Source organism: Mchenga conophoros, linkage group LG7 (genome assembly GCF_057382185.1).
Source record: "Mchenga conophoros isolate Kocher_MC1m ecotype Shallow Benthic linkage group LG7, M_conophoros_male_GT1.1, whole genome shotgun sequence".
NCBI classification, from domain to species: Eukaryota; Metazoa; Chordata; class Actinopteri; order Cichliformes; family Cichlidae; genus Mchenga; species Mchenga conophoros.
In genome coordinates this window covers 51,519,348-51,536,063 of record NC_140532.1, presented here as the reverse complement: position 1 = coordinate 51,536,063, position 16,716 = coordinate 51,519,348, and the positions used below count along the sequence as shown (strand labels likewise).

General features: G+C 38.6%; 1 protein-coding gene across 1 annotated transcript; it reads left to right on the top strand.

The window, feature by feature from the left end:
• The first annotated feature begins 23 nt into the window (after positions 1–23).
• ttc33 (tetratricopeptide repeat domain 33) lies at positions 24–16,441 on the top strand. The gene is made up of 5 exons (XM_085280050.1): positions 24–263; positions 704–931; positions 9,126–9,207; positions 12,641–12,772; positions 15,506–16,441. Coding segments are annotated over exons 1-5 (819 nt in total). The 5' UTR covers positions 24–261; the 3' UTR covers positions 15,881–16,441.
• Positions 16,442–16,716: the final 275 nt, after the last annotated feature.

The following is a 16,716-nucleotide window of genomic DNA, read 5'->3' as shown; positions in this document are numbered from 1 at the left end:
TTACCAGTGTTAACGCAAAGTTACACTTTTGTTCCCTCACGTCTGTAGTTTCAATTGGAGATATATACTTACCAAAAGAAACTGCATGAATTGTGCAAAAACGGGCTGATTCCCCCCCCGCTCTTCAAATTTTCCAGTATTTACGATGGGATGTTGGCTTTAAACCGATAAGACCTGAACGCAACGTGAAGGTCAACAAATGTGGCTAACGATTAGCTAACTGCAGCTTATCCACTGTTGCTCGTGGAAAGCCGTGGATGAATGTGCGTATGTCCCCACTTTGTTCTAAAATAACGAAGTATAAAAACATACCTTCAAAATTAAAAGAAGTTAATTTTATGTAGGCAAGCCTACTGGCATGTCAAGTTTTAATTGCAAGTTTTAGCTGAGTTGCCCGAATTAACGTTAGCTGGCGTCAGTATGACGAAGTTTAATTTGTTTTTCTAGCGAGTTTTGGGGATGTTATTGCCATAATAAACGTTAAATATCCAAAATAAAATATAAATCTTTCTGCTACGGTATTTTGGAAACTCATTCAGCGGCCATGTATACGAATCTAGATGGCAAAAGCAGGCCAGACTTGCGCTCATAATAATGTACATTTTTGTACTACTCTGTCGTGATTAAAGCTGAAATCGAGTATATATATGATAAGTGACCACCGCCACCACGCGTCGTATCCCGTTTTTTTTTTTTCATATAGGATGGCGTCATTTGGCTGGAAGAGGAAAGTTGGGGAGAAGGTGTCCAAGTCAGCGGTGCAGCAGTTTGAGGCAGAAGCGGAGAAAGCTGTGGATGATGGGCCAAGTCAGGACCCCGAGGTGGATTGGCTGCACGCTATCAAACGACGGCGGGAGATCCTGCTGGAGGACTGTGCTGCCAAGAGCAAGAGACTGGAGGAGGAGGGTGCCCTGTTGGCTGAGCATGGCAGGTGAGAGTGCTTGGCGCAAACACATTCTGACAGGCACACAGAAACTGGGCCAAGTGTCCTCTTTTTTGCGAATCAAAATATGGTCACCCTAACACACAGTACTGTGCAAATGTTTTGATCCACCTCTTATTTTTGTCATTTATTATTTCCTTACCCTTAGCTTGGAAAATTAGGCTACGTTCAAACTGCAGGCGAAAGCGCATCAAATCCGATTTTTTTTTACCCTATGCGACCCATATCCGATCATGGTATGACAGTGTGAACGGCACAAATTCGATCTGGGTCACTTTCGTATGTGCTACTGAATCCGATACATAAAGGATGTTTTAGAAAGCGACTGCTGTTTGAATGGTCATGTCGCATTAAATCAGTCTTTTACGTCACTGACACAAGACAGACGCCAATTATCAGCGCCAGAGAAGCGTTGTGTGTGACATCTTCTTTTGCGCATGCAGGCTGCTCTGAGCGTTCACACCAATGACTGGTTCACACTAGAGAGCGTTTGCTGTCGCATTTTATTTGTAGTGTGAACAAGTAGCCAAAAAAATCGGATTTGATCAAAAAATCGGAATTGAGCATTAAGACCTGCAGTGTGAACCTAGCCTTAGAAATGGTTGTGGCGATTTATTGAAACGTGCTAACATAAATGGAAATGCATTATATAGGACAGAAACAGTTTGTATCGTTAGTGTAAATATATGGTATGATCGCCTTTATTTTTCAACACAACCCAGCAAAAACTCCAATCCAGCTCCCTTGATTGCTTTGGAAAATGTGTATTTTCATTTTTGGACTTAACTGTATTTTTATACCGTTTAGGTTTTATAAATATGGAACAGTATGGGCAGTGAGCTATCGGAACCTTTTCTGCAATTCTACAATTCTGAATTGTGCTCCTGAAATTGCATTTCTTTTATATATTAAGATATCTCAGGCATTAAATGTGTAGTTAACCATCTTTACACTGACAGAAAGTGGCGTTTCACTTGTCCGGCCCACTGAAGATCAAAGTGGTCTGTATGTGGCCCTCAATGTAAATTTAGTTTGTCATTTCTGGGCTATGGTGAGGCCAGTCCCTAACTGATAGTGCCCATTGTCACTGACTACCAGTCCACTTCTTGTGTAATCTGGGATACCTCAGTGTGTTGTCTTCATTTTCCTTCCTTAATAATGGCTACTTGAAAGACAGCCTTCTACTGAGACCATTTTTGATGAGACTTCAGTGAACAGTAGATTGATAAACCGAAGGGCCAGATGTTCTGTGTCTGGTTTCTGGTGGAATTTTTTCCAGTTTCTTAAGGAAATTACTTCCAGATACTATTCATCTGCTATATATATATTTTTAAGGCCTGTCTCTTCTTATTTGTCCTCCACTTGTCCACTTTCCTCAAATTCTTTTAAGGACGCACTGCACACATATAGAAGGTTAATAGCTCTTTAGAAATCAACCTTGTTGGAACAAAAATATTATTTTATACGTGTCAGTCTGTGTTATTTTTGGCACTTAGATTCATAGATTCAGACAAAGAAACGGAAACAAATTGTGTTTTTTGTTACAAGCTGCCAGTAACAAAGTTTCTAAAGATACAATTTAAAATTGGTTCTTGGCTAAGTTGTCTGTTATATGTAGACAAAACACACTGGTTAATCCCTTTAGTTAGGTGCCTTTTGAGTGTGTGAATGATTTGTACTTCAGTGTTAAAAGGTTTGAGAAACAAAAAAATCATTCCTCTGAAAATAATCAGGTACAAGGACTGGACTGAAAATTAGTGAAAAAGCTGCCAATGTCGAGAGAAAAACTTTGAAAGACCATCAGAAAGACGGGACAACTATTTTTCAAGACCACTTTAAAAAATTACAAGAAAGCCTGATTTGGAAGCAAATAATAAAGAAATGAGGGGTGGCTCAAGTCTTTTGCACAGCACTGCAATTCAATAAAGCTGTAGTTGTTAATGAAATCAGACAATAGAAATCCAATATTTGTGCAGCTGTTGCCTTGGCAAAAACAGCCAGTGGTGAAAAAAAGGCTGTATACATAAGCCGCGTTCTTTCAAAGTAATTTTCCACACTGTGTGCCAAGTAGGATTACAGCATGAAACATATTTGTATTCTGTGGTAATAATGGCATCCTGTCAGTGTGCTGCTAGATTCCCTTGTGAAAAGTTCTGGGAGAACTGTCAGTTTCAACATTTTTCCCTCCTCAGCTTTGCTGTTAGTAAGAGTCAAGTTACTTCAGATCCTCTCCAGAGGAGGGCAGCATTGTACAGACAATAAAGACATATCGATCACAGTTTAGATATTTCTGTTGGCTTTCTAGTAAAGATTTACATTAAAAACATATTAAATCCAAGGAGACGTGTAACTTAGAAAGGCATCTAAGGTTGAGGTTTTCCTTGTATTTAATTTAATGGCTTTTCTGTGAAAGGTCTAGCACATGTTTCAGAAGTCAAAGAGCATTTGTTCTTCTCAGATCATCTGGTCAGATTATCTCTATTTAATATTGGAGGGGAAAATAAAAACACAGCCGCATTATTTAAGCTTTTCAAACAGAGCAGGGATTTAAAGGTTTAAATCTACTCAAAGCTCTACTGTCAGAGTTCCCGAAGTAAACTTTAGAACTAACGTTAGACTGACTAATAACAAGCAATGTGGTCAGTTTAAGAGAGCTTTTTATTTTATTTTAAATGGATACTCACCATTTCAACTCAAATTTTTTTCTTTTTAAATAGATACAGATATTACAAAAAAATAAGCCTCTTTCAGAAGCTGTTTTTATGTTTGTTTTGTGATAATTTAACCTCTTTAACCAAATAACAATCACATTGTGAAAGCTTCCTAGTCCAGAAGACGTAATGCTGTTGTCCACAGTGACTGCCTGTAATTATATTTGTGAGAAGAAAGTGGATTTTACTGAGGAAATTATGTCTTACTGCTCCATAATTGCAGTTCAGTGGTTTGAAATGGTGTCTGGTCGAGGATGTCAGCCATGTCTTTTTTTTCTTTTCCCTCTAATAACATTGATCTGTGATGTCAGCCTGATATTACAAAGGTTTAGATGTTTGTGATGTAATTGAACAGCTCCTATAGTACCCACTTGTTCTGTGAGCAGAATAGTAGGGGGGTTATGTTTTGCCTGTTTTTCTACAATTATGTCTTTATGTTAACATCTATTTGCTACCTAAAGGTTTTACCATCCACAGTTAATATTTATATTTGCCACAAATGTATTTTGTTTTGATATTTATCTAATTTTATTTCCTGTTGCTAAATATCCATATATGATTAAGATGCTTTAAGTGGATTCCCTCCCATAGCTGCCTTAAAACACTTCTTTACCATCATCATTACCGTCACTACATCAGAGCTTATTAACTGAACTGATATAAAATTAACAGCTTTGCAGTGTAAATATCAAAATTGCTCTATTGTGATACTATGGTGCATAATGTGTTGCCATACTTCAGCGATGGCTCAGTCACACACAGAGTAACAAATAAAGTGGCAGACAAATAATTACCATCTGCTGTATAAATGCAGTCAGATTGCCATCATGTTGGAATTAATTAGAGTCCGTGTGCGCCGATGAGGGCAGCACCTTATCTGGAGTACAACTCTTTGCAGTAGGGGAGTCGATCCAACTGGTTGCATTTTGGCTCTATTCTTATATAAAAGCAAGGTTGCCATTCTGCAGCAACTACATTTCTATTTTGGAGCAATTTCTAAATATTTGTTAACTCCATAAATAGTTAATATGAATTTGTTTTTAATGTGAATTGTAAAAATTGATGGTAACAGATTTGCAGTTTTTCCTGGTTTATGTCAGTTAATTGCTGCTTTATCACAAATCGGTTGCATATTATTGCCAACTTGATCTCATTCTGTCACAAACTGACCGCAGCTTCCATCTTATTGCTTTTTTATCATCATGTTGATGCAGCAAGTAACTGCCAGTGATCGCAGACCTGATTAATGCTTTTGAAACAACCATTTCAAATCCAACTCAGCTGCAAGTTCTTTGCACACGCTCAGATTAATTTTGGGAAACACCATGGATTTCCCTAGTGTTACTGAAACATTAGTTAATTTAAGAGTAATATAAACTTCCCACTAACACACTAAATGTCATGCTTACCAAAGAGTTTTCTGTAATTTGGGCTGTTGTTGCCATCTTTAGGAGATTAGCTGCCTCGTCGTTGTTGTATATGTATGACTGGGCTCACTGACACATTTATTCACAAACTGCATATGTGTTTAAAAAAAACGAAATGTCTGCCTCACAGTGAAACAATCATCATTTCAAGGAGGTTGCATAACAAACAAAACGTGACGTTTAAAGGCGTTTATAAGGTAAAATATAAGGTAATAGCTCATCTTAGGTATGTCTATTATTTTTTTATTTTTAAATTTTGTCCAGCAAGTTGTGTTTTCTCAAAAGCAGAGAATGCCAAATATGATATTTGAAATCTCTTTGAAATGGTCAACATGTTATTGTGTAGTAAGGATTAGAGATGGCACGATACCACTTTTTCATGTCCGATACGGAAACATAAATTTGGATATCTGCCGATACCGATATGAATCCGATATAGTGTTTTTTTAATCAATAAAACTGGTTTTTTTTTAATATCTTGCTGCATTTTGTATAAGTTTATACTCAAGTTTAAATAATTAACAACACTAAAGCTATTCTGTTATACCTGTATGTAAAAAATACACTGCGTCCAAAATATGTCATAGTTCAGCAACACTGATTAATCTAATAAACTTAAACCTGCACCATCCTCCCTATTCTGGTATTTTATTCTGCCCCCCACCCTCCACCTCATGATGCTTAATCGATGTAATCAAATTTAATTTGATGCAGGGGGGAAAATGCACAGAAATAAATTATTTTTCAAGAATAATTAAATAGATTCAACATCTTTCTTCAACAGAATTGCAGAATTCACAGATGGTACCTTCCCAAAGGAAAAAGTAGTATAGCTTACTAGGGTATATTAGACTTAACAGTTACTATATACAGTAATGGACTTCTATATATTTTACATCAGATTAAAACTTTGGGTGTAAGATTCAGATAAATATTAAATAATTAAAAGCTCGACATTTTAAATGAGAATAAGAAAGAAAAGTATGTCTTTGTGCCCCCTTTTCCCTGTTCATGCCCCATCGGCCCCCCTGGCTAAACTTTGCTCGATCCGCCCCTGCACAGTTACCAGCCATCAGCTACGCAGAAAATGATCCTGGTGTAGAAAGTAATATTAAATAAATTCTAACAACAGCTTATCAAGGTTAAACGTGCTGCTGTTGTTCAGCCGCTGGTTTCCTCTTTCTGGTGAGAAGTGGGCCAAAAACAAAGAAGAGAGACGGACTCACGACAGAAAAGCCGATCAGCTGATCGTTAAGCAGTTTCAGGATTGAAGTAGCAGCAGGAGAGAGAGAGAGAAGAGGCAGTCGCACCATATATCGGTTGTTAAGCTTAACGTGGGAATGCTTTACAAACATTCAGAGATGAACTTACACATTTGCTTTACTTCTCTCTGGGATAACTTCCTCGGAGATGGAATGCTGGTTTGGTAGCTACGCTACAAATACACACAGCCGCTTTATCACGTGATGCATACTGCTGCGACGTGCTACGGTTATGAGCCGAGTTACGCCATGTAGCAAGTTTTGTGAGGTGCTTTTTTGATATTTAATGGGTCGGATTACTTTTTTTTTTCTCGCCGATATCCGATCCAGTAATTTGGGTCAGTATCGGACCAATACCGATAGGTAATATCGGATCGGTCCATCTCTAGTAAGGATATGAGGGTTTCTTATGATAGGAGCATGCTGGGATTTTCTCCTTTTTTGGACAGTAGCGTGTTAAATGATGATCCATCCTCTACTGTATTTCATAATTTTCCACTCTTTCTTTAAACTAATAACAAGTAAGCACTTAAATCATTCAAACGGTATTAGGCTATGAGCAGAGGCATTATAAGAGAGACATAAACCACTAAAGGAAACGTTTAAGATAAGATAAGATAAGATAACCTTTATTAGTCCCACACGTGGGAAATTTGTTTTGTCACAGCAGGAAGTGGACAGTGCAAAAGTTATGACGCAAAAATTAGAATACAATAAGAATAAATACAGTACACAGCTGTACAGAATAGAATAAAATAATATACTATATACAGTAGAATAAAATAGAATAAAAATGTACAATAAGATAAAAATAGAATACGAATGCTATATACAACTGAGTAAAAATACAACGATGCCAGAAAAGATTATTGCACTTAGTGTTATTGCACATGTGTGGATGTGTGTGTTTGTTCAGTTAAAGTCTTTGTTGTGGAGTCTGACAGCAGTGGGGAGGAAAGACCTGCGAAATCTCTCCGTCCCACACCGTGGGTGCCGCAGTCTCCCACTGAAGGAGCTGCTCAGTGCTGTCACAGTCTGCTGCATGGGGTGGGAGACGTTGTCCAACAGGGATGACAGCTTAGCTGCCATTAGCCGTTTGTTTTAATCCGTGAAAGAGTTTTGCAACAGTAAAATCAGAGGAATATAACTTCCACTGGAAAAGAGTTGGCAAACTGTTTAAGTGTGTTTTTTAAAGATAGATTTGAAAAATGATTCTGTGCATGCAGTTTTTATATTAATTTATATTACGTTTCAAAATAGCTGCCCAAATAATGGACTTTCTTAAAATTGATACTAGTCACTGTCCCGTCTCTCTAACCCATCTTTGACTGATAAACAGTTATGATGCCACTAGAAGAGCCATTTTTAGCTTGCAGGCCTCACATGGTTTATAGCTCATTGCTTAATTTCCTCATATGATTTTGCCTTATTCTTTACTTCATGTAATGGAAAGATTTCCACACTCCTTTAGTTCCGTTTCCTCACTGTTCTCTCTGCCTTTTGAATGGCAGTGGCATGTTTTCTGACTGCAGTCTGAACTTTGTAGGTGATGACCACTAGTTGTCTCATTGTGTGATTTGAATTGCTTTTGATTTTCTCAGGATATCCATCTCCATAAAGCTATAAAAGGTGTCGATTTGACATACCCGGGACGTCACCTCTTGTCTTTATCTTGATCAGGAAAACAGTGTTGTGTCAATATTGACCAGAGGAAGAGAGTTCCTAGAATCGCCTGGAGTGTATGCGTATGTGGTGAAATACCTGAAGACTTGTGAATCCTGGTATACAAATCTATGCAAAGCAGTTAACTATAGTGGTGACAGCTGCTTGGAGTGAGGTTCTAGAGAAGCTTAATGTGACTTCGTGCAAATTCTGCTATCGTTCTGCTTTAATGTCTGGGAAGGAACTAGTAGACAACGTAATTAGCTCATGCTAAGAAACCACCAAGGGAGGTTTTGGTTTACCGTTTGTCTCTTCACTTCAGCCAACCTTTTTCTGTTTATGTAACCTGCTGCAGCCTGTGTGCACTCTCTGCTGCCGGAAGTGGGCAGATGTTGTGGCGTACACATGCAGCTTTATAGTTTTAAGAAATTCTTTGTTCTTTTTTCCCCACTTTTTCCTATTATAAAGATGATAAATGTATTTTAGGTTTCTTTGTTTTTTAACTGGCAAGACAAAAAAAGCACAAAACCAACCATGTGGTTATGGTTGTAGTAAACAAATGAAACATGATACAGCCATGTTAGTAATAGTCTGGTTTTCTAATCTTTTAGGGAGTTGCCTGAAAGAATAGAAAAGTAGGGCAGAGGCAGCTTTCAAATTAGGTGGCATTTCTACAGCACGCAACAATAGAAATAATTAGGGGAAAGTGCTTTTATGATGTCCACAAGCATGTGGACCCATGTTAGTTTGCGTAACATATCAAATCTCTGGGTGGAGATGGTGAAACTGGGTGTCTCATTTCACTGCATTATATTATTTACTGTTTGAGTTGATTGCGCTTCAGTGCTGCATTACCTGCAGAATTTAACCTCAGCAAAGTTCATCATGAACCTGTGTTTAACTTGGTGCTGTGAGCCACGTCTGGATGTTTGGTTTTGTGTAGGTTGGCAATGTTTAGATTGGCTTTGTGTAAATTCACAGTGAACACAGCAAGCATTCATGGTTCATAAATGCATGACTATTAAGAAGTGAATGTGCTTTACCTTTACGACTCTGATTATAGATACCTGAATCCCACTTTTCTCAGTTGGATTTGAACCACAGTGTGTGTTTTCTTCAGGCACTGGGAGGCCATCAAGAAGTGGGATGAGGCCATTCAGTTGACTCCAGACAACCCACTACTGTATGAAATGAAGTCCCAGGTATATCATTAATTATATTCTCTAACAGACATATTTTCTCAACAAACAGTGGTGGAAATAATTAGTTGATCCTCTACTGAAGTTTGTTCACATCTTTGTAAGTGAGCAATCTCAAATTTTATGATAGCAAGTAAACAAGATCTTGCCTCATGAGGTGATGATAATCATGAGAAAAGTTTTGGATCACCCTAAAACTGCATGAAAGGAGCTGGTTAATGATCTGAAGACAGTTGGGACCACAGTCACCAACTGGTACCACTGGTAACGTCCTAGCAGACCAACAGACCCGTTGTGTTTGGAGGAAGAAAAATGCTGATTATGAGCCAAAGAGCAACATCCCTACAGGCAAGCACGGAGGTAAAAACAATTTGTTTTGGGACTGTTTTTCTGCAAAGGGCAACTACAGGGCGACTTTATGTAACGGGAGAGGCCAATGCACAGTCAGATCTTGGATGAAAACCTTCTTCCCTCAGCCAGAACACTGAAGATGGGTCGCAGATGCATCTTCCAGCATGTCAATGAGCTAAAACAAACCACCAAGGCAACAAAGGAGTGGCTAAAGAAGAAGCACATTAGCCCATGGAGTGGCCTAGCCAGTCTCCAGACCTCAGTCTGATAGAAAGTATGTGAAGGGAGCCAAAGCTTTAAGTTGCCAAACTGTAGCCAAGAAACCTAAAGGATTTAGAGAGTTTCTGTAAAGAGCAGTGGGCCAAAATCCTTCCTGAGATGTGTGAAACCTGGTGACCAGCTAGAAGAAATGTCTTACTGCTGTGCTTGCCAACAAGGGTTTTTCCACCAAGTGCTTACTCAAGTTTTGCTTAGTGATCAAATAATAGATTTTTAAAATTCATTCTTATCAGTAGCAGCCCTGAAGAAATGTGATCTTAGTGCCATTTTAATGATAATTTATTTTCACTTCCATTGAAATTGCATTTGAAAGGGATCACGGTTCCAGTATGTATGGCTTGGATCTGACATGAGTGCAGTATCATATTTCATTTGTGAGAAAATGTACTTTAAAAAGCATATGTGGTTAACATTGTCTTTAACCACATGGTTGAAACAGCCACCCCATTTTGTTCTGCTGTTTCCTGATACACTGTAGAATTTTTGTGAGATGCGAAACCTCAAAACTTTAAAAGATGCTGTTTTACACTTGGAGTTTTGTATTCAGTTATGCCAGTAAACCAGGTTGCAACGTCAGAGCTGAAAACAAAACTAGTGCAGAATTACCAAAAACTGCAGTAACTGCGTGAGGCTAGCTCCACAAGTGGGTCAGTTCTTGTAGAACGTTACAGTTTAATGCCCAGCTCAGCAGCAGAAGTAAATATGCGCAGTTAACATTAGCTTTCATAATATAATCCATAGCCAATATTTTTCAAGCAACTGATTCAGTTAATTGCATATCACAATGGGCATGTCAGGCATTACCTATCTTACCTACCTTAATCTGACTCATTAAACTAGCTCCTTCAGTGTTGCCAGTGTAGAATTTAAATTCTATTATTAACACCTAGCTTAACACTGCACCTTCTGGTCCAGTTCTGCCTTTTAAAAAATTCACCAAATGCTAATCTTGAGACTTTAAGCAATAGTCCACAAACATCAATCTTTTATAATCAGTCCATGGAATCCATAGTTAAAATTTTCTTGTTTAGTCGCATAAAATTTCAAAAAATATATTTTTTGTGATATCATGGTGTTTATCAGCAATGATAAATTAATGAAAGCTGCCGGTGGCCATGGCTACATAGACCATTTTTCCCGCTTCCACTTTGATATTAACATCTGTTGCTTATTTTCAATACCATGTAAATAATCTTTAATCTTTTTTTTTTTTTAACTTTTCTCAACTTTCTTTTCCTCTTTGTTTTTATAGTTACTCTTCCTTTAGGTATTTTGGCTGCGCCTCAGTTCTCCTTTTCTTGTTACACAAGAAAAGTAAAGAAGTCGTGGGTGTAGTCTCACAAACTCCATTATTTCCTCCATTATTTCCATAGTCATTCACATCTCACAGAGTACTCCAAGCCTAATATAATATCATCCATTATAAGAAATTTGAGAAGGAAATCGTTAGAGAAGCATTTATTAGGGTATTGGGAAAACACTGCAGCATGATTTTTTTTTCCTCATTCCAGGAATGACATGAGCTATAGCATAAATTCAAACTGGCCTTATACCATTTCTACTTGGATTGAGCTTCAGTGTGTTTGGACACACATGTACACCCACTTCACCTATTAGTATCCATTAGCACTGCTGATGTTGTTCACAGTCGTTAGACTGAAAATGGGCTGGTTCTCATCAAATGCCTATTACTGGCCCAGATGACGAGTTTGGTTACAGTGACTCTGCTGGCCTTTTACTTCCTCTCATCACTTTCTTCCTGTTTAATTTAATCTGTGCCACTTGTGTCCTGCCACTTGTATATCTGTGTGGCTGAAATCAGTCCAGTTTGTAAACCTTTTACTCCGTCTTACTGGCTATAAATTAATGATTCCAACCTATGGTGGATCCTGTTGATAATGAGATGTCTTCAAAATGTTATGGCTTTGAAGGCATTTTGGTTTGCGGTGTTCTGACAGAGACATTGTAGGTATTCCTGGCGTATCAGTGGGTATCAAGCTATGGTATTAAAGCAGTCTTTAGACTTCAACATGTTGTGTTGGTGCATCTTGCTGTACACTGGTGCTATTCTCACGTCTAAGTCTCATGTTGAAATGTGATTGAAAAAGGAGGAAGTAAAAGTAAACCTGTGTCCAGCAATAGCAAGAGCATAAATGTCCTAACAACAATACTCAGTTTAGCTTTATTTTTGTCAGCATCGCTTTGCTCTGCATATATATAAAAAAATCGTAAAAGACAATAATGCTATTTTTAACGGCATTACCAGCGAAAGAGAACCTCTTCAAAAATAGTTTTTGTTTATTATGCAAATACATGCACAAAGTTGTCAGGTCTTGACTTCAGGCATGACAAAAGCAAAATCAAAAAGGGCCAGCGTCTGAATAATAGATGACTTTATAATACAAGGTTAAAGACGTTAACAACTTCAGTTTTACACTGTTAAATGCGATCACAGAAAATGTCAGTGATTTAGAGAGAAATCTTGTGACCGTGAAGGTGCTCTACACTGTACTGCAGGACCAGTGGTTCAGTGAGTCACCACAAATCAGTCTGCAGGGACGGAGATATCAATTATTTACTTTTAATATGGTAACTGACCAGTATCAAGCTGAAAATAAAATGGTGTGATATATGAAAAGATATAAAGCAACAATAAATAAATAAATAGTCACACTACAAAATGTAAGCAAAGACAGTTTAAAGCCTGTGTACTTTCTGATCTCGATGATCTTTTTTTCTCTCTTTGATTTTGTTGCTGTTTTGTTTATGGCATGCGTGCATCATCTTTAACCTTCTTTGTTGTCAGGTGCTGACCATTCTGCAGGAAGTCTTTCCAGCTGTGAAGGCAGCAGAGATGGCAGTGAAGTTCCGGCCATTGTGGTGGAAGGGCTGGCAGACCTTGGGTCGGGCTCAGCTCAACTTGGGAGAGGTGGACCTAGTGAGTGTATCTGGCAATGCATTAAAAACGTCCTGTGAAGGCAGGGCTGCAAGAAAATGCAAATAATAAATGGTATTTTTAAGTCACAACTACTGCAGACTGACCTCCTTAACTGCTTATCCAATTCAGAGTCACGGTGGGGCTGGAGTCTCTCCCAGCTTTGATTGGACGAGAGCCAGAGCACACCCTCAACGGTTCACTAGTCTATCACAGGGCTAACACAGAAAGACAGACAATCATTCAGGCTAATATTTGCAGTTTTATTAGGTTAGTTTCGCCCAACCGAATAACCTTATCTTTGGACTGTGAGAGGAAGCCAGAGTACCTGGAAAGAACAGGTGCAAAGAGACGACTAACATGCAAATTCGCATGGAAAGGCCTCATGCTTTTGTCAGATCCCACCACACAACTGTGATACCTTGTGATACTTCTCTGCTGCCACTCTAGGCATTCTACCCTGGCGTTCTAGGCTATTTAAAAGTAGAAGGATAGTCCGAGCCTTCAGCTTTCAGGCCCCTGCTTCTGAGGAACCAGCTCCCAGTTTGGATTCAGGAGACAGACAAGACACCCTCTCTACTTTTAAGATTAGGATTAAAACTTTCCTTTTTGATAAAGTTTACAGTTAGGGCTGGATTAGGTGACCCTTAATCCACATTTAGTTATGCTGTAGTTGTGCTGTATCAGTAGTGTTGCATAACAGTTGATGGCTTTTTTTTTTTCTTAGGCAGTCGCTAATGGTCTTTACTGGAAGGATCAATTTATGCATTTGATTTTGCAATAAACTATGCCTGTTTATGTAGATACATGTAAGTCAGTTGTCTCGAATTTGGAGCGCCGTTAAGATGGATGACTTACCGTGTTTACTATTACTTTTTTTGTGAACTCAGTGAGACAAAGCAACTCTATGAAAGCACACCCAGGTGCCTGGGGCTTGGACGATTGCTTAAATTGCCCCAGAACACGCCGGGACCTGTGGGTGTTCGAAACTCGCAGTTCTGCTGCTCGGCCCTTTTCAAGCCAAACAAACAGGGGTGAACTCAGAACGCCTTCAGCTAATGTTGCTCCTACACGCCCCAGAGCGGGAAACCTGTCCTATGGTACCAACAACAACAATAGGAAGTGTTGAAAGTTACAGCTAAAACTAAACCAAATATAGACACACCTCCCTCTGTAATGAAGCTTTTGGGATGGAAAAGAAAAATACGGCACATCTATTTTTAGCTTGACTTGTTCAGTCGAGTTTCAAAGCTTTGTATGCACCAACATGTTTGAGTAGCACATGTTTGTGCAAATGTGAACACAGTGATTTCCATGTTTCCTTTCCATGGCTCTGCTCTAGTCCTTCCCTTCTTTAATTATTATCCCCTGCAATCCAATTCAAGAAAAATGCATAGTCTCCATGTATGATTTGCGTTTTAGCATAAAGTTTGTTTGGCCATGAGTTTTATAGAGAAGAGTGATGATTTTTTTTCCTGCAGTAGCAGTTGAAGGATTACTTTCATTTATAAAGGTTGATTTGGCTCTAGTTGATTCAAGATTATACTTGATGTGTTGTTTTAGGCACAGACGGTTGCACTTTTTTCAGAAATCTTATTATGATTAACCTGTCATCATCTTTGACAGCACATGTTATTTATGTTACAGGTGAGGAATGTTAACATCAAGTAGTTTTGATAGATTCCCATCAGGAGATTAATGCAGGCTAGCAATTCAAGCATGAAAAGCAATCTCCAGATTACAGAAAACACCATTTATCTTATCCTTTAAAGAATTGTGTTTTAATGAACAAGTAACAGATTTTCTTTTTTCTAATTTTTACTTTTATGGGAAAATGGGAGGTCAGACAGGAGTCTCCGTGGACTATGACATTGTCAGGCAATAATGTGAGAGTAGGCAGCAGGTGGTAGAGAGCCTGGAGACGTGGAGTTATGCACTGGTGAGAAGAGGAATGCAAGGAGAGATAGATGTGACAGTTAAGCACCTAAGTACCTGGGGCCAACCGACAGTGCACAAGAGAGGTGAAGAAGAGTAGAGGCAAGGTGGTGTGGGTGGAGACGAGTGTGACAGAAGTTTACAAGATGATTGTAAACCTTCCCATTTGCTATGATGTATACTGTGCGGGGACACTGGCACTGACAGAGATCAGGATTGGTACAGATCAGGATGGACAAGATTAGAAATGGGTATATCAGAGGGACTGCTAAAACAGAGCTGTTTGGAGACAAAGTTAGAGAGCCAAGGGTGAGATGGTTCAGACATGTGCAGACAGCAGATATTGGGTATACAGGACAAAGGATGTTGAAAAGAGGAAGACCACGGAGAAGAATCATGGAATTAGTGAAGGAGGACATGCAGAAGGTTGGTGTGACAGAAGAAGATGCTAGAGATTGATTGGAGGTAGATTATCTGCTGTGGCGACCCCTTAAAGAGAGCAACAAGAAGAAGAAGAAACCAGGCAGCATATTTCAGGAGTGATGTGTGGTCACATAGATAATTATAGACCATGAATCTTTCTGTTCAGTATAACTATTAACATTCAAACTAATGTGCGAACCCATCCCACAGTCATATAAAAGTTATTGAGCTCCTTTTAATGGAACGATCAATCTGTCCACAATGAAGCTTGTGGTCGTGCTCATTACAACGCTGATGCTGCAATCACCTGCAGCATTTAGGACAGTAGTCTGAAATCTTGTATATGTCCCTAAGCGCATGTCATTACTGTCCCTCTAGGCTGTGAGGTCATTCCAGATTGCCATCCACCAGTGCCCATCAGAGCGCACCCTGTGGCAGGAAGACCTTACCTGGGCTTGGAGGTTACAGAAGCAGCAAACAGCAACCAAGGAGAAGATTCGACAAGAGGAGGAGACTAAAAAAGAGATCCTTAATGCCCCTGAGCTCAATCAGGACTATGATTTTGAGTCTGACGAAGTGCTAGCTGCTTGTGTGGCCGTCGCTGAGCGACAGACACGGTATGAGGAGCTAAAGAGGACCGCTGTAATCATAGATGCTGAGGGGAATGTAAAAAATGTACTCACAGGGGAGGAGGGATCAGAGGACTCAGCCACACCATCAAAGGAAGAGTTTGTCAAAGCAAGAGGACTTTGAAGAGAATATAAATGACTTTCAAGGTTCCGCTTTTGTTTGTCTTTTTTGTACATATTAACATTCACAAGAATTGTGAATGTTAATATGTACAAATTAAGACAGTTGAGTTTTACCCATGTGTGTCTGAATCCCATTCATGTAAATAGTAGTAAATGTGCATGTGAAAATTAAGTTGTAACATAATGTGGTTTCAGACAACAGTAAAAACAGGCTGAGGGTCAGATTTCAATCTGTGAAGGTCCATTCATTAATTACTGAGGATTCATCCTGATATTTGTAGAAATATTAACTTTATTTGCTTCTAGTTGTGTTTCAAAATAATGTGGACACGTAAATTGAGAGACTTTAACTTCCCTGATTTACATGAAAATTACAACATTTGCTTGTTAAAATCTACAGCCACAATCTTTATGTGCGATTGTAAAGTACAGAGAAAATTCACGAGACTTGTGGTTACATTTTACTCTTGTGAATATGATTGTTTGTGAAATAGGATGTGGATTAAAACACGATTTATGCTCAGCAAATTGTCAGTGAGTAAATAAACAATGAAAAAAATGTCATAGTTGTGTTTCCTGCAGTTTACTTTCACCGGAGAAGAAGAATTGACTTGTGCAGACATTTATTATGTACACTACTAGTGAAAGATTTGGACACACCTTCTCATTTAATGGTTCTTCTTTATTTTTACTGCTTTCTACATTGTAGATACATACTGAAGACATCAATTATATAAAGCAAGATATATGGAATTATGTAGCAAAGAAAAAAACAATAACTCAAAATAAAAACTCTGTTTTATATTTTACATTCCTCAAAGTAGCCACCCTTTGTTT

What these genes read in the sequence shown, in the direction of transcription:
- ttc33 (XM_085280050.1), top strand. An exon ending in CTGTTGGCTGAGCATGGCAG is followed by an intron (nt 932 to 9,125) that starts GTGAGAGTGCTT and finishes TGTTTTCTTCAG; the next exon opens with GCACTGGGAGGCCATCAAGA. An exon ending in TGTATGAAATGAAGTCCCAG is followed by an intron (nt 9,208 to 12,640) that starts GTATATCATTAA and finishes CTTTGTTGTCAG; the next exon opens with GTGCTGACCATTCTGCAGGA.